Source organism: Rattus norvegicus, chromosome 6 (genome assembly GCF_021556685.1).
Source record: "Rattus norvegicus strain SHRSP/BbbUtx chromosome 6, alternate assembly SHRSP_T2T, whole genome shotgun sequence".
Classification (NCBI taxonomy): Eukaryota; Metazoa; Chordata; class Mammalia; order Rodentia; family Muridae; genus Rattus; species Rattus norvegicus.
The window spans coordinates 111,742,209-111,762,364 of NC_141539.1; the positions used below are offsets into that span (position 1 = coordinate 111,742,209).

The 20,156-nt window shown below is 44.3% G+C and overlaps 1 protein-coding gene across 50 annotated transcripts in view; it reads left to right on the forward strand.

The window, feature by feature from the left end:
- Window positions 1-20,156, forward strand: part of Ttll5 (tubulin tyrosine ligase like 5) — a 218,128-nt gene that overhangs the window by 159,402 nt on the left and 38,570 nt on the right. For all 50 annotated transcript variants that reach the window (NM_001427290.1, XM_087552823.1, XM_087552827.1 and 47 more), the window contains 1 exon segment: window positions 15,188-15,402. In NM_001427290.1, the coding sequence (NP_001414219.1) occupies window positions 15,188-15,402 (215 nt within the window).

Sequence of the window (20,156 nt, forward strand, 5' to 3'; positions counted from 1 at the left end):
CACAGCCACAGGCAAAGGTGTGCTATGCTAATTGTTAGCATGTTAATCTCATTAAGTTGACAGTCCAAGCTAGCTGTCAGAACTGTTATTGAGAACGAAATGTGCTCACTGTTTTGCCTGCCCAGGTCACCTGATTGGATGTGGCTACAGTAGTCTGGCTGATCAATTAGCACATCAGAATTGAGAAGATATAAATGCAGGCAATTGTGAATGGCTCTTTGGATCCTTTTTCCTGGAGAAAACTTCAGACCTTTGAACTAGGAAAGCATAGACTGCAGCACCTCACTCTGACCACATGTTGTCCGCTGCCACATGGAAATGTGCTCAATTGGAGAATCTTTGAGGCAGCAGAATCAAGGAAGCCAGTTTGCATTTTCACAGCTGCAGATGTTAGTATGTGTTTGACACTTTCTTTTATCAAGCTGTGTACATTTCTTAAAGCTATTTACAGTTCTTAACTTCTGTCATGTTAATTACTCAGCACTGCGACTTATCCAGATGCGACCTGTACAGACCTGTCTGAGTACAGTCAGCAAATCAGTTGGATTTATACTGTTGGTCCCTTTCCTTTTTTTCCTTATGAATTTGTGTGTGTGTGTGTGTGTGTGTGTGTGTGTGTGTGTGTGTGTGTGTGTGTGTGTATGCCTGTGAATGTGGTACTGCGTGCATGTAGAGGTCAACTTGTGGAACTCCATTCTGCCATACAGACTCTGGACTCATACTCTGGAGGTTCAATTTGGAAGCAGGCACCTTTACCCACCAAGCCATCTCTCACTCCATTGGTCTTTCTTGGTCTTCATTTTTGTTTTTGTTTTTGTTTTTTTAATCCAAACTATAGGCAGCTTTTTTTTTTTTAATTAACTTGAGTATTTCTTATATACATTTCGAGTGTTATTCCCTTTCCCGGTATCCGGGCAAACATCCCCCTCCCCTTCCTTATGGGTGTTCCCCTCCCGACCCTCCCCCCATTGCCGCCCTCCCCCCACCAGTCTAGTTCACTGGGGGTTCAGTCTTAGCAGGACCCAGGGCTTCCCCTTCCACTGGTGCTCTTACTAGGATATTCATTGCTACCTATGAGGTCAGTGTCCAGGGTCAGTCCATGTATAGTCTTTAGGTAGTGGCTTAGTCCCTGGAAGCTCTGGTTGCTTAGCATTGTTGTACATATGGGGTCTCGAGCCCCTTCAAGATCTTCCAGTTCTTTCTCTGATTCCTTCAACGGGGGTCCTATTCTCAGTTCAGTGGTTTGCTGCTGGCATTCGCCTCTGTATTTGCTGTATTCTGGCTGTGTCTCTCAGGAGCGATCTACATCGGCTCCTGTCGGCCTGCACTTCTTTGCTTCATCCATCTTGTCTAATTGGGTGGCTGTATATGTATGGGCCACATGTGGGGCAGGCTCTGAATGGGTGTTCCTTCAGTCTCTGTTTTAATCTTTTAGGCAGCTTTTTTATTGCAGACCGTGTGGGTATATCTGTGCCCCGTGCTCCTGTACAGGTCAGAGGACAGTCTCTGGGAATCAGTTTTCTCCTCCGCTTTGTTGGCTCCGGGGTGGAGGTCTAGTAACCAGATTTGCAACAGTTGCCTTCACCATCTGACCCACCTCCTAGGCTGCATGGGTTCCTTTTAAACTACGCTTTAGCACACTGCCATGGTGAGCATCTTCACACAGAAGGAGCTCTTTCCAGAGCACTCACTTGGGGAAGAAGGAGAGGCCGTCTGCTGATTTCTCACTTTTAGAAACTGCTTCATTCTTGAGTACTTCTTATGCTTTTGATTAACTTCCAGCAACTCACATTCCTTTGAAAACTCCGGGTACCACTGTTCTTGTGTGGATTTTTTTTCCCAATGAGGATTTTCCTAGTTTAGTTTCACTGAATTATGAAGTATATGGAAAATATGTTCTTTCAGATCTGTCAGAGCATCTGTCTCAGGGAGGAGGCAGAACTCCCAAGAAGGGAGTTATCTTATGTCTCCTGGAACGGGAACAGAAAACCATCCATCACAGTTCGTGTGTGTGTGTGTGTGTGTGTGTGTGTGTGTGTGTGTGTGTGTGTGTACGTGTGTGTGTGTGTGTACACCATTTTATTTTTGTCCCTTATTCTTCTAAATACAACTGATTTAAGTAAAGGTGAGTAAGGGTTAAGTGCCATGGGTTTGGGACTCAAGAAAGACCAAATCCCCCCAGCTTAGATGTATAGCAAAACAGCAAACGAGGTCTTAGGTGTTCTAATTGAACAGTTTAGGGATTTGGAGCACTTTATTCAGAAGACAGACAGGTAGTCTGTCCACAGCAGAAGCAAAGTCCTGCTAGAGGTCAAGCCTTTGGTTTTTAGCTTAGCTGTGCTAGACCTGACCACCTTAATTACCACCAAACTATTGACTAAAGCATGAGTTGCATCTCAGTGTAGCCTTTGTCTCTTCCCTTGTGTTATTGTTTCCAGGGGGTGAAGATGCTGTTTATCTAATGAAGTTCCTGTGCTTTTAGGCCATTTTTCTAAAGCATAGGTAACTAACAGTTTGGCCAGTTGCCTTTATGGTTAAAGTTCGGTTTACCAAGCAGGCATCCACAGGCAAAATGTTTGGAAACTGGTATGTAAGGGATCTTTATTTACATTCTGCTCGTATGTAATCACGCAGTATAGATGGTGAAGTAATTCCTCCTATAAAGAGCACCTTTCACAGAGTGATCTCTTAATAAATGTTGGGGTAGACTGCATGGCTTTTCTACCATTACGTGCATCCTTTTCTGCCTTCAATTAGAGCACGTAATATATTCAGACTGTTAAGATGTTCATTTGGGCAGACACGTTCTGTCAGGGCATGAACCTGGATGCAGCATATCCAAGCTCTGAGATGGAGCTGGTTTGCTCTTCATTGCTGCCTAGAAACTGCCATGCACTGAGTTCACCCATGAGAAAAATGGATCCTGTTACCTGGGAATAGAAGAAGAAAGTTACTTAGAGCCACTGGCAAAGTTTAGGGATAGATATAAGAGAAAATATTTTCCATGATAAGCAAAAGGAATGAATACTGGAACTCTATGAACCTTTATATGCTAGGAACTGAACCCAGTAGCTTGCAAAACTTTGCACAAGGTTGACAGACCTTTCCTATAAAGAACCTTCACTGGCCAGAGAATCTGTCGTGGCTCCTCAGCTCAGCCATGTATGATGTGTGCATGAAAAACTGTGACTGTGTTTCACTAAAACTTAATTTACAAAACCTAGCAGCGGGCTGAATTTGGCCTGCAGGCCCTCGTCTTTATATCCCTAAACCAGGTGAGCAGAAGAGCCAGTTAAAACACTGACTGTCCATTCACCCCATTGTCCATGCAAGTTGATGGGGAGAGGCTTCAGTTGTTTTCATTTCTCACAAGCTCCCAAGAGATGCTAATGCCATTCTCTCGGGGACCTATCCAGAAGGAAGGAGATAAGCAGTCATTCATACTCATTCTTCCTCCTCCCCTTCTCCCCTCCCCTCCCCCCACTTCCTTATCTCCCTCTGTGTGTATGTGTATATACCTGTCTGCCTGCCGGTCTGTCTTTATATCTTTATGTCTGTCTCTCTGGTAGGTCATTCTTCTGTCTTTTAGAAAAACTGTATGTTTATAACTTAGTATCACTCTTATAAAATTTCATGCAGTCATTTTTGTGGGAACTCTGTTGCTATCTTCCTCACCCCCGTGTCCAGTCCCACAGCCTTCTCATAAGTTATCAGAACACCTCCTTGCTCATCCTTCTTATCAGGGTACATTCTGCTCAGTGATCACTGCTCCAGGATTCATGTCAAGAGATAAGAAGCAGGACAAAATCCTCCCTTCTGTATTGTTAGTAATGGCCACGGCTTCATAAGCGCTGGCTTGTTCCAGTTCTATTCCAGGTGCTGCTGTATCTTAACTCATGTTAAATGAGCTCCAGTGGGCTTAGCAGCTTTAGAATCCTGAGTTAGGCCTGGGAGGTGGTTCTTACAGACTGATGTTCTCTAGCCTCCCTGATTGCCACTTCCTTCTCATTCTGGCTTCCCGCCTCTGTAAGAGAAAAGTGCAAAAGTGCTTTTCTTTGAACTGAGTGGGGGACTTGCTGGGGCCACAGTGACTACTGGTGACATCAGCATGGGTAGCAACTCTGCTGGGGTCCGGGTGGAGAGCTGGAGCAGCCATGAGGCACAACTGACCTGATTCTAATTGGCGACATTGAGCTGATGTTATTCTTGGCACCAGCAAAGCCATTACTCAGTGGTCTGTGTTAAAGTGATCCTTTGTTAAACTTCTGCTCCCAGGCCCAGTCCCCCTGCTTTCCCTCCCACTCTCTTCTCTGCCTCTTCCAGACTGAAAAGAAGCCCAGAAGACAAAAAAAAAAAAAAAAAAAAAGTTAAGGACATTCTGGTGGCCAATGCAGAACCGCTGAAGTCTCTTTATGCAACAATGGGGGCAAGGAGAGATTTTAAACACATCTGACTTTGTCACGGGTTCTGTTTTCTTTCCAAAAGCCTTCCATTTCAGACCCCTAGTTTACCACATGAGTAGAGTATGTATTCCAGGGTAAACAGGCTGTTACATCTGTGCCTCCTGTCCTCTCACCCGTCTGCTCTTTGCTTCCTCTTCCCACAGGACAAGTCAAACCTAACTTAAATCCTGTGAAGCAGCCAGTAAGTTCCTCCACTTAGTAGGACCAAGACCTTGGCATTCACTGGGAGTGGGAGTGGGGGAGGTCTCATCTGTGTGTAGGAATATCTGGGAGGCCCCAGTGGGCAACCTATTTCTACCAATGTGTGTGTAGAAGTGTGATAGGGATTCCCATATAAACATCCAAGCCTTGTTTTGCTCCTGAAAGTCTATTGCATCTGTCTAGAAAAGCTCAGCCCCCTGTGGGGAGGAATATCATTTCCCTCCCTCACGCTTCAGCTGCTCTGTGTTTGGGAGTTCTGAGGTGGGGTTTCGGGGAGGGGACTGAGCAGAGCAGAAATTCCCTTTTTCAAGCAGTAAGAAATAGCAGGGAGTGCTAGCAGGCTACCCCTTCAGGAGGTGTCCTTAAAGCCTTGTGTGTGACAAGAAAGGCTTCTTGTCTGCACGCAGGGGAGATCAGGTACAGGTGCGGCTTGGAGTGTAGACAAGTTGGGTGTTTGTGTTTCTCTTCTATGCATGCTCACGTACTTGCCCTCTTTTCTCTTGACCTTCATCAGAAACGCATCCTACACTTGTGTTCTTAGCTTTTCATCATTTGTTTTCCCTAGGACACTCTAATGCAGTAGATTTTGCCAAACTAAACTCTCTTCTTTCCTATCGGAAATACATGAATAATGTGTGTGAAAACTGCCCTCGCTGGCTTTGAAAATGGTCACTTGAGACAAGCTTTGGAGTTCGTCGTGCTTGGTTTGTTTTCTCTGTCCAGGGCATGTCCTAGAACAGGTTATTGGAACGTCTTTGAATGTCATCTTTTTTTCTCTTTAATCGGGAAGTGATGAGAGGGACTTGTGAGGAACCCACTAGACTTGTAATTCTCAATGAAATGTTCCCAAATGTGACCAAACAGAATTATGTCTGTAATGAGTCACTGAATTGCCATAACAGCCTCTGATTGGCCCCATTTTTTCAAAATGGGAGAAAAAAATCATTCATAGAACTTCCCCAGAGTCACGTAAGTAAGAAAAGGGGAGACTGGTATTAGAGCCCAGGGCTGCCAATATCTGACATCTGAATTCCACTCTGTGTCCCTTCCACAGTGCAGATAGGACTGATACACTCAAAACTATATTGAAAGTTTTAATTCAGCTATCTTAACCTCTGGCTGTTCGTACGCATGGTCTCAAAAGGAAACGTTTATTAAATCTATTAAAGGCCTCGACAGGATCCCAGTCACCTCACAAGCTTAATTCACTAAGTATCTTAAGGAGTTTGTGGATGCAAAGATCTTAGAAACATGCATGCTCTGGCCTCCCTTGTCCTCCATTATTAAGCCGAAAGGTTAGAAGCTAATAAGCTGTGCATGCTCTTGAGTGTTCCAGAGGCCTGCTGATGTGGAGCTTATGTGCACTGCTGTCTCTTCAGCCTTAGCTCTCTGGTACTAATGATGCTGTTTTATTTTTATTTCTGTTGGGTGTTATGAGAAAACTGCCAGGGAACATTGCAGGCATCTTCAAACGTGAATGTCACTGGCATTTTTGCATAATTAATAATAGATTTACATGACTCTGAATCTCAATGCATTGTCACACTTAAAGACTGTAGTTTGCTGTGTTGATTTGTTACTGTCAGGTTGCTCTGTGATAAGCCACTGCTGTGATAACGTCCCTCTGTGTCAGGTGAGTGCTGTCTCTGGTCCACTAATGAAGACCCTTCTCCCTCCCGCTCCCCAAATCAGAGCACCTCCCTTAGTCACATAGATGTGCCAGGCCAGAGAACTTTGGAGTACTTTTTCCTCTGTTCCTCTTCAAAAGTACTTCTGAGGTGAGCTTTACTGCTGCTACACTGGTCTATACAATCCCCAGAGACAGACAACGGTCAGTGCCATCCCTCAGCCAGACCTCAGCTTGGTTGTAGGTGTCCATGCACCAGCGACTAAGGAGTGGGCTTGCTTGACTGGAGCAGTGGTTCTCACCCTATAGGTCATGTCCCCCTTGAAGGTCACATATCAGAGATTTATGACTCATAGCACCAGCAAAATTACAGTTAGGAAGTAGCAATGGAAATCAGTTTATGGTTTGGAATCACCACAATGTGAGGAACTAGATTAAAGGGTCGCAGCATTGGGAAGATGGAGAACTACAGCTCTAGAGGGTTAAAAGATGGGGTTTGCTACAGAACCTGTCCTTCTTCACCCTTCCTTGTAGTTCTTGTCTAGGCACACACAGGGGGAAACTCAAAGCAGTAGCTTTGTGTAAAATGATGACAGAAATACATCTATAACAGGAAGAACTCATCCATATGAGATGGAAGCAGGCACAGGGAAATTGCTTAATGAATGCATAACAGCGAGGTCTGTGTAAGATATGCACAGTAGGCCAACTGCATATGATTCTGGGCCAAATAAAACAAATCATTCGTTTCAGGACAGAGACAAGTCAGATATCTATAAATAGAGAATTAACAGTTGTGAGGGAATTGAGTACGCTTTACTATTTCAGTTCGCTACCCAGACAGACGGTATAAGATTCTGACATGTTGTTAAGAATTCAACAATCGGGGGCCCTAGTATACAATGGATTCTCTGCAGCTACTAGCAAATAAAATGCAGAGTAAGTCATTGACTTAGCTCAACTAAGTCTGAGTTCATTGCTTTCTTTTTAATTAACTTTCTACAGTCTGAACATCAGTAACTTGAAAATCCAAAACTTTTTGAGACCTGACATGATACCACAAGTGGAAAATTCTATGCCACAAAACTGTTTCATGGACAAAATTACTAAAAGTCTTGTGTAAAATGACCTTAAGGCTCTATGTAGAAGGCATGTATAATACTTCAGCAAATTGCATGTTTGGACTTGGGTCCCTCTCTCAAAATGTCTCATTATATAAATGGACATAGTCTATAATCTAAATATTACCCAAGCATTTGGGGTAAGGGATACCCAACCTGTGTGTGCTGTGTATGTGTGTGTGTGTGTGTGTGTGTGTGTGCGCGCACGCGCACGCGCACGTCTGTACACGTAGGTACACATGCTCACTGGTGCATTATGCATGTGTGCATTTTTGTGTACTTATAAGTGTATATATGCATATATACTGATGAATGCTAGCTTTTAAAATAATTAACAAGGATTTGCTTATAGGAGATTTTATAAAAAACAAATTTGGGTCAGGGAAGATGGTTTAGTGGGTAACAAAATACTTGCTGAGCAAGTGTGAGGACCTGAGTTCAGATCCCCAAACCCATATAAAAACTGGGTGTGGTGATACAGGGCTGTAATCCCAGCACTGAGAGACTCAGGCAGGAGGGTCTGGAGCTTCCTGGCTAGGCAGTCCACTCAGCTGCTCAGTTCCAGGTTCAGCGAGAGGCCTCTTGCTGCTGCTGCTGCTGCTGTTGTTGTTCCTTGCCGTTTTTCAAGACAGAGTTTCTCTGTGTAGCCCTGTCTGTCCTGGAATTTATTCTGTAGACCAGACTGGCCTCCCAACTCACGAGATCCACCGGCCTCTGCTTTCTAAGCTCTTGGATGAAGGGAGTGCACTACCATACGTGGTCAGAGATCTTCTCACAACAAATGAAGGCAGGGGCCAGGAATGGTGGTACAGTACTCAGCTTCCATTTTAGCACTTCAGATGTGTACATATCACGCGCACACACAGACACACAGACACACACACAGAGACGAGAAAATTTGTTTTCCTCTTCAGCTGGTGACAGTGTTAGGTTTAGAAAAGAGATTTGATGTTGAAGATTTAATTTAGATGTGTGTTCTCTAAAAGGAAATCAGTATAATACAGCGAAGGAAGGCAGCTGAGTGAGGCAGCCACTTGGTACCTGTGGGCTGTGAACAGCCTACTACACAGGAACTACCTACACTTTCACATTTGTGTGCCTTGATCCCTGCAATCAGAGATGAGGGTGGACGGTTAGCCAAGTATAACACATAAAACACTTAAAGCCACACTGACGCATGCTAAAGAGTTCCCTAAAAATGAACTGCTTTTAAGCTGGGTCATCCCAGCACTTTGGAGTCGGAGACAGGAGGATGCCAGAGTTTGAAACAAGCCTAGCCTCAGAATGAGATCGTATCTCAAAAAAAGCAAAAATCCAGCTGTTATTAATGTAACTTTTCTTTGTGGTAAAAATGCACATAAATATGCCCTCTTAGCTATTCTGGCAGTCCAGTACAGAACAGTTCTGCGTGTTCGCTGAATCTCTGATCTCCAGAGCATCCCTGATGCAGGACAGGAACTCAAGTCTCACTGAACATTGCTCCTTCCTCTCCCTCCCAGCCTCTGGTGCTGCCATTTTCTCTCTGTCTGGGATCTGTTTGCTTCAGGGTTTTCATACACATAAACCGTTGTAGGGTTTGCCTTTCTGTGACTGGTTTATTTTGCTTAGTATCACAACCTGAAGTTTTAGTCATGCTGTAGCATGTGAAAAAATGTTCCACTACACATGAAGCATACATGTCCAAAGTACAGTGTCCTAACTGTGGGAGTATTGTGCTGCCTGTGGGAATCACACTTCCTTTTCCATCCATTTATCACTAAATGCTTAGGCTGCCTTCTTATCTTGGCTTTCTCACTGTGCTTCACCAGACCTTAAGTGCGCATAGTATTGTAATTTCAACTTGGGAGTTTCAGTTAAACTCCTTGTGCTTCTCCACAAGTAGAAGTTGGTTAAGACAATATTAAATGTGTCTTGAGAAAAGGGTCAGGCTCATAAAATACTAATTAGCTACTTATTTGGACAAGTAAAAGGGATATGTAATTAATTTATTCACAGTTGCTAGAGAGGGGGGTATGAGAATTAGTTAAAAATAAATTGATATCAGGATAAAATGAATATTCTTTAGAATAGTGTCTGTGGATTGTTAATGCATTTGTCCAAAGACAGAAATGTCTTGTAAATTGAAGGAGAAAAACAACATCAGCATCAGATTATGGTGGGGCTCTTGTGGAGTCAGAGCCATTTCTGCACTCTGGGCCAAAGGAGGGTCAAGGACATTAACCCTCGGAAGCTTCCGAACAAAAGAGCACGAAGCACAGTGGAGAGAGCTCAGTTGGTCAGAAACCTCTCCCCCTCTCTCTCTCTCTCTCTCTCTCTCTCTCTCTCACACACACACACACACACACACACACACACACACACACACACACCCATAAACTCAGACAGCCAGTGTGGAGTATGTGTGTTTTCAGAATTGAATTGAAAATTTTGAAGATTTTTCATTCTACTCAAACACGGGTCACAATTTTACTCATATGACTAGCAATTATAAATCTATCCCACTATCTATCTGACACAGAGAAGTGTTAAGGCCTCCTTCCTTGTTCATTGGTGTTAGAAATGGGATAAGGTGCCAGAGCACTTTGGGTAACTCAGTCTCACATCCTGGCCTTTGTGTGGTGTCTCTCCATACACGAACAGTACCGCTTCTGGGTTTCTGCTCCTCCCTCCCCAAGCCATGGCCCTGCTCAGAGCACAGCAGCACCCAGAGCAGCACTTCCTGCTTCGCCTGAGTCTTATCCCAGCTGACACCAGTGTGAGTGGGAGACAGCCAAGAGCTGCATACGGTGAGAAACAAAGGCCTTTTAGAAGCTTGCTTGTGCCAAAATATAAACAGCTTCCTCACTCTCTCCTTGGCTCTCTCAAAAGTTGTGGTGTGCTTTTTAACTGAACAGATCTCGGCCTGCTGGTAGACAAGTGTGTGAGTAGCGGTTTACGTGTGCAAGGAAGTGGGCCATCCCTGTCAGAGGGGACCCTCTGGAAGTAGCTATGTATGTTCATCAGTGGGCATTTCATCCTATATAGAGAGAATGCGACCTACACAGCAGTGCAGCCCTGCTCAAACAGAGGCCAGGTGCCGATTGCCCTCCCATGATGCTCCAAGAGTAAACTGAGAGTCTCTAATGAAGAGAGCTCTGCTCTATTTCAAGCCAGCCCAAATGAAGGCCAAAAGAAGTGTTTTTCTGAAAAGAAAAAAAAAAATAGAGCCTCCTAGAATTTAATCTCTGGACAGCATTATCTCTTTAGTAAGAGGCCAGATCTTGCTTCCTGGATGACCTTCTGTGACCTCCCCAGTGGCAGTTTGTGTGTTTGTATCAGAAATCCCTCCTTCCTGCCCACGAGCATCCTATGTTTCCAGTCTTTTGCCTGGGGCCATGCCATCCCTTGTCAAGCTGTGGTTTTCTGAGTCTTCTTGCTGTAGTGTGGCAGTTTCCCACACCCAGCAAAACTGTAGGAGACATGAATATGCAGAGCAGGCCAATAAATTCACCTCTCCCTCACTCCCTCACTTCATGCTCACTGACTGCCACCATCACCCTTGTGCTGCTAATACTGTGTGCCTTGACTGTTCTCTTAGGCACGGGTGTCAGAACAGGGATACCCAGCACAGTCTGTGATTGGTGAATTTGGAGGATTAGATTGCAGGGCACAGAGCAGGGAAGGGAGCCTAGGGAAGATGATCACTGCCAGTGGTCTAAACACACGCATTCGAAGGTCTGCATTTATCGAGCCCTAGTATTTCCTGGGCTGTTTCTTAGCAGATATGATTGTTTTAACCCCATCATGATTAGCCTCAGCTTTGAGCTAGGGACTTGTCTCCATTACTAAGCCTTTAACATTTCTGGTGATGTCCAGCTGGTATGTCACCATAAACAATGGTTATCACTTCATTGTCCATTGAGTATATAAGAGTGTGGTCACCAAACCACAAGCCACAGACGGCTTCTCACTGTCCTTGGAAAGAGGAATTGCAGTTCGTGCCTGTTGTTTTGAGGCTTAGGAAGCTTGAATCTGTGTTGACTGAGAACCAGTTAATTGGAAATACAATTAACTGCATGTAACAGCTAACCTCTTCATAACTAATAGCTGAGTTGAGTACATTAAAGGGTTTCCCCCATATAATTAGATATGTGTGGAAATGGGCTCTTCCAGACACCGTGGTGCCATCAGAAACCCATGCTCCTCCTGCTCGTCTTCAGCAAAGTTATTGACTGTGTTCATCCTACCCTGTCCACCCTGGCAGGTTATCCGGGCTAGTGAGAAGCAGGACAGCATCAGCAGAGGAATAAACCTGCGCTCTGTCTGCTCTGAAAGGGCTGTCCTAAAACCACACCTGGCACACTGCCTGTAGCTTACTGGCCAGAACTGCGCTTCATGCTTATCTTTTACATAGAAGAGGAATAGGAGGTATAATTTTTTTTTAAAGATAAGCACACATTAGTTAAACAGAAACAGAACAGTGTTACTAAAAAGAGAGGAAGAAGTGGTCATGTCCAGGCCAGCTGAACCTCCCAAGGAAGAGTCTCTCCACATTTGCTCCATTTTGCCTATAAGGACATCAGCATCACAGAGCCTTGTACAAAGTTTGCATCTAGGAAAGTGAACTTCCTTTCATTTGGGGTCCACAGAGGATTTGTTTATTCTTTTGACTGTGAGTTGGATATAAACCCCACATGCTCCAGGTTTTAAAATCTGGGAAAAGGTCCTACCCCAACGTTATATCTATATGTAAATACATATCTTCTGTGTTCCTATTGTTACTAAAAATCCAGTTGTTACTTTTAACTTATTTATTCATTTATTTATTTATTTATTTATTTATCTATGTGCTTTGGTGTTTTGCCTGTATGTATGTATGTATGTATGTATGTATGTATGTATGTATGTATGTATGTATGTGGTTATCCAGCCCCCTGGAACTTGAATTCAGATAGTTGTGAACTGCCATGTAGGTGCTGGGAATTGAATCTGTGCCTCTAGGAGAATAGTCAGTGCTCTTAACTGCTGAGCCATCTCTCCAGCTCCAAGTTATTACTTTTTAAAAAACGAATAGCTGATGTATCACTGTGAGTGTGCTTGTGCAAGTGTGCATGTGTTCATTTTGTGTTCTGTAAGGCACAACAGACGGCTCAGTGAGTGAAGTCTTTGCAGCACAAGCATCAGGACCTGAGCTCACATCCCCCTACCTACCTAGAGGCCAGCTGGCACCCAGAGCTGACCTCCGGCCTCCACGTGTGCATTTATATGCGCAAGCACACACTCCCTCTGACAAACATTTAAACACAAACGATAAAAAAGAAAATGATGATCAAACAAATCCAGCCGTTTTCATCGTGTACTGTTCAGAAAAGAAGAAAGCTGTGTTTGTAAATGACCGCTGTACATGGTAGAACGGCCTGACTCCGATAAGAACCACACAGATACATGTCCATAAGGGTACAGAAGAGGAAAAGATTGTTTCTGCCAGAAAGAATTGAGTAAATATGATCTGAGAACCTAAACATATGTTTTCATTTTAAGAGTTTGCGTTCCCAGCTAGTGAGCATCATCACAAGACCAGAAAAATATGTTAGAAAAATGCATAACCAACTACCATTCGCAGAGGACTACAGATAGGTGAGCTTGCTTGGGAAAGGATGAGTGTGTATGTGTGTGTGTGTGTCTGTGTGTGTGTCTGTGTGTGTCTGTGTGTGTGTATGTCTGTGTGTGTGTCTGTGTGTGTGTCTGTGTGTGTGTCTGTGTATGTGTGTGTATGTGTGTGTGTCTGTGTGTGTGTCTGTGTGTGTCTGTGTGTCTGTCTGTGTATGTCTGTGTGTGTCTGTCTGTGTATGTCTGTGTATGTGTATGTGTCTGTGTATGTCTGTGTGTGTGTCTGTGTGTGTGTCTGTGTGTGTGTCTGTGTGTGTCTGTGTCTGTGCTTGTCTGTGTGTGTTTGTGTATGTGTGTCTGTGTGTGTGTCTGTGTGTCTGTGTGTGTGTCTCTGTATGTGTATGTCTGTGTGTATCTGTGTGTTTATGCATGTGTGTCTATGTCTATGTGTGTGTCTGTGTATGTGTGTCTGTGTGTGTGTGTGTGTGTGTGTGTGTGTGTCTGTGTGTGTGTCTGTGTCTGTGTGTCTGTGATGCCTTGGTTATTCTTCAGGCACCTTTGTTGAATGGCTGGCTAGAGTGATCTGTGTGACCTTCATTTAACCCCCACCAGCCCAGCAATGTGGATACAACTGCCTAGAAGAAATTTAAAGCTCAGAGAGGTTAAGTAACTAGAGTGGATTGCCCAGCTAGTGAGCATCAGACCCACATTTGAGCCCAACCACAAATGAAGGAAAGACTGTCTTCTTTCCTATAGTTCCTGGGTCTCTTCTGTCTTTCACTGTGGCCCAGTCTGAGCCTACAGCAAACAGATTGGTTTGAACCACTCAGGTCCTCTCCTCTGCCTTAGAAACCTTTGTTTCTAATCAGGCCTCTCAGTCAGCAGTTTTATTCCACACAAGGCTTCTCATCTCAGTCTATTTCACATCTCCCTAGCCAGAGTTCCCAAAAATGGGATGCCCCAAAATCATAGAGAAGAGTTGCTGCACACCTCCCCACATCCTCCCAAGCCATGTTTTAAATCTAAAATAGACAAAGTAATTGTGATAAAGGCTGTAGATTCCACCAGGTCCATGCATGTGCAGATGGCATTACCCCACTTTATTTGTTATATCTACTGGCAGAAGTCAATTTCCAGGTATCCTTTTATTTAGAAAGCACTTTATATTTTGTCAGTCATTATTTTCACTTAGTAGGACTTTACAGTTAAAGATTTTATAATGCATGCAAACTGAAAGCAGTGTTTAAACTATTGAGAACCAGCAGTAACAAAAACATCAACAACAAATAAAAAAACCACTTTCTACTAATGTAAGTGAGACTCCAGCTCAGTGAATAAGACAGAAGACATCAAGGATGATTTCAGCATCAGCCACAAGTCTCCCCTCGTGTGCATGTGCACTCGCTCGCCTGTGTGTGTGTATATGTACCCGTGCGCACACAAGTAGAAAAAAGAAAATACTGGCTAAGCATTCATTTGGAAGAGCTGTACCTTCACTTGCAGCACTCACAATGCTTAGGGTGCTTTGGGTCTTGAGAGGCCGGCCTCATACCGCAGGCACCCGTGTGGGTCATGTAGTCATCAGGTGGCCTCTTCCTAGTAAGCTTAAATGTTGTGAAATATCACGTCTCATGTTAAACTTTAGATCAGTGAAGTGTTTCTGTGCTGCGATTCAGAAACTAGCACTCAGTATGTTGCATGGCTTGGTGGCTCCTAGTTTCTGTTTGCCCTCATTTCCTCAACTGCTTGTTCAAGGTGCCCACATCACATGGGCTTCTTTACTTTTTTCCAACCTGTAGCCCTCCTAGAGCAGTTCAGAGTACTGAAATGGTCTCATATCCCAGCTGTGTTTCCAGACTATTTTCTCTAACCAAACACTCCCCAAATTGAACGTGAAGGGAACTAAGCTGAGAGTGCATGCTTTCTTCACTCAGGTGCAGTGACTGACACACAGTGCCCAGGTGACATTATTTCTGAGTCAGTGCACGCAAAGCACCTGACAACTCCTCAGAGATCTCTCTCCTCTGGATCAGGATCTGTCCCGACAACCTTCGGGAACTTTCTCCTAAAACAAAACTTACTAACAGTTTCCCTTTCTCTTTGCCCCCTTTGGATGACAGATGAGTTGCACACAGCCAGGAATGATGACGGAGCTCTCTTATCGATCATCTTCTTTTTTCTCATAGGCAATCTTTGGCAGCCAGACACTACCTAACTCCAGTTTATGGACAATGAATAATGGCCCAGGCTGCAGAATTTCAAGTGCCACAACTGGTGGCCAGAAGCCAAACACCCTGCCACAAAAAGTGGTGGCACCTCCAAATTCATCCACGTTGGTCTCCAAGCCCCCATCCAATCACAAGCAAGTGCTCAGAAAGCCGGCATCCCAGAGGGCTTCCAAGTAAGTCATCTGTAGTGCTTCGTGCAGTTGCCAGGGTTATATCAATTCTAAGCTAACGGCACTCTTTAAAAAGCCTTCAAGACCATTTGAATTGAAATCCCAGTACCTGATGAGAAACAGTGCCAAGCTTGGGACTCAGCCATAGTTGCAAATTGAAATCACCTGGGGAGGAATTGAACTACACAGTTTCTGGACTCTATCCTGTGGGAGGGGTAGCCACTGTGCTTTAATGTTCCCCAGTAGTTGTGATGAGAGGCAGCTCTAAGGTCCATTGTTGCTAATCAACTCGGCTGGCCTCTGAGAGGAGCCACAGACAGTGCACCAGGTAATGATATGAATTGTCAGCTTGGAGAAAGGACGTAAAAAGTTCTCCTTTCGCGTATCCCCTCTTGCTCACTCTGCAAGTCAAATCCTTTGAATTTTGTGCCAAATTCAGCCTCCTTTCCCCTCTTTTGCGCATTGGTGTTAGGTATTAACTTAGCCAGCATTAATGAAGGACCTGTGTGACAGTGGTCTTTCTGGTGCCCTTCGTAGGCCACATATTTTATACTAAAAAGCCATCCCCATGCCTGACACACACTGTCCTTCCTCTGCCTCCAGCCCTTTAGTTAAGTGACTAGAAATAGATTGGTGGGGGCGATGCCTCTAGCACTTTGCTCCTGTTTAAAAACAGGGCACCCAGGAAGAGTGTGAGGGATCTGAGCCTTTCCTGCCGAGTGGCCACCTAGAGCTGTTATAGATTGTTCTTACTTATCTGTCTAGTTGTCAGAAACTCAGAAACTGTTTCTGCCTTTAGAGCCCCTTTGAAAAGCGAATCAAGTTGTGGATTTGAATGGAATCAATCCCCTGTGGCTCTCTTAGTCATATTGCTATCATTGTTCATTTACCCAACACAATATTTACTCAGTACCTGCAACATCAGCACAGTAGTGCCACCATGCTCTCTGAAGCACGAGTGAAGGGCAGCGGGAAGGTGGAAAACAAAACCTGTGCCTCTCCTGCCCTGCACCCAGAAAAGAGTCAACTCTAACGAGTGTAGTCCCTGGATCCAACCTACAGAACTCTCACCCTGTAACACATTTTACTGATGTGAGCACTGTCAGCAAGTTACTTAATCTCTTGGTCTCGGTTTCCTCCTTTGTAATAATGGGGCAGTAATCACTTACTTCATAAGGAAGTGGATAAAGGAACTAAAGGACTTCGGTTAGCCTTTGATGGTTGTTTGAGACACTCTCTGCAGCTCTGAGAAGCTCACAGCTAACCATTTGAAAGCAAATGTTGAGTCTGTCGATATATTCCTTATGGGCTCTCCAGCATGGTCTGGGGGCCCTGGGTGGTGCAAGTGACGAGCTGGACTTGGGTGATAGGGCTCGAAGGTACAGCTTTGAAGGTACAGCTTGCTGCCCTGAACTCGATGCCGGCAGGGAAGCCCTCCAGACTCCCAAGATGGAATTGCAGCTCTTTGGGCAAATTCTGCTTTGCTGAATTCTTGTGCTTTCTTCTTTGTGACAGGCAGCAGTGTGGGAAAACCGGAAACAGCTCAGCATCAAAAATGCACAGAAGGGGGAAACCAAAGATTTCTTCAGAATTTAAGAAATATAATCCAAGTATCAGAAGGCATGCTGTGAGGCGTTGTTCCAGCAAATAGTTTCCAATTTGCCTTTAAAACTAGCATTAGTCTGTGGGGCTACATTAGCACTAATGGAGACCTTAACAATATCTCACATGTAAAAGGTCCAGTATTATGGAGGCCTCAGAGATGATGTTGTTGTTGTTGTTGTTGTTGTTACTACTACTACTACTACTACTACTACTACTACTACATGGTGTATGAGAGAGGAAGAGGAAAGAGAGAATGGCCCACATACACTATGGCACATATATGCAGGTCAGAAGACAACTTTAGGGAGCCGGTGCTCTCCTGCTACCTTGGGTCCTAGGTCCTGGCTCAGATTGTCAGGCTTGCATAGCAAGTGTTATGAGTTGAGCCTCTTCTGACTTAAGAGAAAATGTGTACTTTTGTTTTTGTTTTTTCTGAACTGACTCAATAAATGACATTAGATTTTAGTCTCACTGAAAAAGAGTATTGGAGAGCAGACGGTCTGGAGGTGCCCGCTCGCTTTGCCTATTGCTGGCATGGTTCCTTTATGTAGGCTTACGTCATTCTGCATTTGAAGACTACGGCAGACTAAAACTGTGCCCGATGTAGCCGTGTGAGTTAAAATTTATATTTGATTTGGATCAGTGCCATCATTTTTAATCCACAGAGTTTTTCATGGCTTCTAGAATCAAACTCTTGAACATCATTTGGTTGGTTCCTGCTCCTGACCAACCTAACAACCATCACATTTCTTTGATTCAGTTTCCTACTTTAAAAAAGGAATAATGATAACAGTACCTGGCTAAAGGGATCATTAAGAGAAGTGAATTCAGAAGTGTTGAGCACAAATACAGTGTGCACTACACAATACATGCAAAGTAAAGACCGTGTGTTAACTCTGATTGATAGTAGAAGAAAGCCAAGACATGTATAGTTTTACTGTGTTCCTGCAAGATGTGTCGCTTCCTTTGCTCCCATCTTGGTATGGCCTTCCTTCTGGCTCAGCTCAGGTTAACCACGATCTGTCCATTCAGAGTGGTGGGACTGAGTCACGCTCAAGAATGCCACTGCTGCCCCAAGAGACACAACTAATGAGAAGTTGTAATGAGCATTTCACATGCCAAGCCCTGTGCTTTTGGGTTGAACTTCAAGCTTCTCCTAGCACAGAGGTTGGCATGGGACAGAGAGAAGCACTTTCCAAGAGCATCATCAAAGTTTCCACATCCTAGAGATTGAGTCTGGAGAACAATAGAACATAAAAGATGGAATGTCATTTGGATTTGGGAGCAAAGGGATTTGAAAATCAAAACATTGGGGTCCTGTTTCATTATAATAATATCAAGTCCCTTTCCCATCTATAAAACAAAAACCACTGCCCCTCCTGAATAATTAGCCAGAATAGCTTGTTTTCTGTTGATGCAGTTAAAAGCTTCTTTGTGAGTGCACTTGTGTTCTGCTTCACATCTGTTTCTCTGGTCCCCCTTCTTGGTTCAGCAGTTCTTGTTACCGTTCACAGATTCACGCATCCACTCTACTCAGGTATAACTCGTCAGCTCTGTGAAGAGAGTGGACATTTCTCCCTTCTCTCCCTTTCCCCTTACTTGCTTTTAACTGCTTACATAGGGACAGTCAGCTTTCATCATTCCCTCTAATGCTTGAAACACTTTATAACTTAGTGTCCAGCTCACCTCCCCTTCCAAAAGAACTTGTGGCATTTCTTCTAAGAAACAAGTGAAGTAAAAGGGATGGCGGCTGCAAAAAACCAAGTCATCAGAGCTATTTCTTCCTTGTGACTCTTGTTGTCAGAGCCAGAATCTTACATATTTCCCAGGAATATGAAGAAAGAAAACCAAAATTAAAGCTCACCAGGCAAACCAACAGACATATGATGGGTTTGAATGAACCAGATCAAAGTGGTTGTAACTCAGGAAAGTTCTCCCAAGAAAGCAAGGGGACCAAGGTGGCCATGTTGGCTCAGTGGTAGAGCATATACTTAGCAGGTGTGTGGCCTGAGGATCCTAGAGGAGAGAAATGAGACAGGAGGAAAAGGCAAGAAAAGGGGTGGAGGAGAAGGAAAAAGACAGAGTCTGATGACAGTACTTAAGTCACTCGGCCTCAGGTGACCTGAGTGGGAATTTTTACCCTGCTCTATTGTGCCAGCGCCTAGAACAGTGGTGTTTGTTGAAGACTGAGGTGTTAGGAGGAAATACTATCAAGACTAAGCAGCCCGGTCAAACCAGATATTAGCAAGGTGCCCTGAGCACTTGCTGAGGTCAGCAGTGTGGTGAAACATGTTCAGAGATAAATGTCAGAAGAACAAATATAGAAAAACAAATCTCCACTAAGACACATATATGAGTGTTCATAGCTTTTTCTTATGTGAGTCATTGCAATGAGAAGATTCTAGAACTGAGTGCTCAGGAGGTGAAATGGTCCAAACCTCCTTGTGGGTGTAGCAGTGTTGTATTGCAGACTAACCATTGTCTATTGATCTTCCAGTCTTTCATTATATAGTTTGAAGAAACATCCATCCTTGTGTGGGGAGTTCTCAATGTATTTCTGAAAGTATAAAACGTTTATGCTAGACTAAAGGAGTGGGGGTGAGTGTGGGCTGCAAATACAGGAGGGCACACAGGCGGCCAAGCCAGAGCTGGCATTCGTAGCACTCAGAATCCTAACCACAGGCTTCCCAATAGACCACTGACTTCAGAAGTCCCTACCAGTCCTCTTAAATTGCATGTATACAGCAAACACAGATTAATCATTCTAAAATACCACTTCTGGGAAATTCACAGTAAACACCTAGAATTCAGCCCCCCTCCTTTCCATGTCAGTTTTACCACTTGAGTGCCTATTAGAGCACTCAAAAAGGTGAAGGATTGATACCACCCTGAGACAGTCCTGCTAGGTGCTGCCCAGGAAGCCTGGACTGGAGAATAACATTGAAGGCTCTCACATGGCTTCCTGTGGGAAACAACCAGTAACTCGGGATGCCCCACACAACCCCCTCTCTCCAGGACAGAGCCTAGACCAAGGAAGAGAGCAGCAGTCTACAGGTTGGACTCTCCTGTCTTCCCTTTGGGCCTGAGTAGTGGCCTTGGGGGCTTTAGAAGCCTGAAGCTTTTTTGTGTGCAGTGACAACAGAGAGACAGGG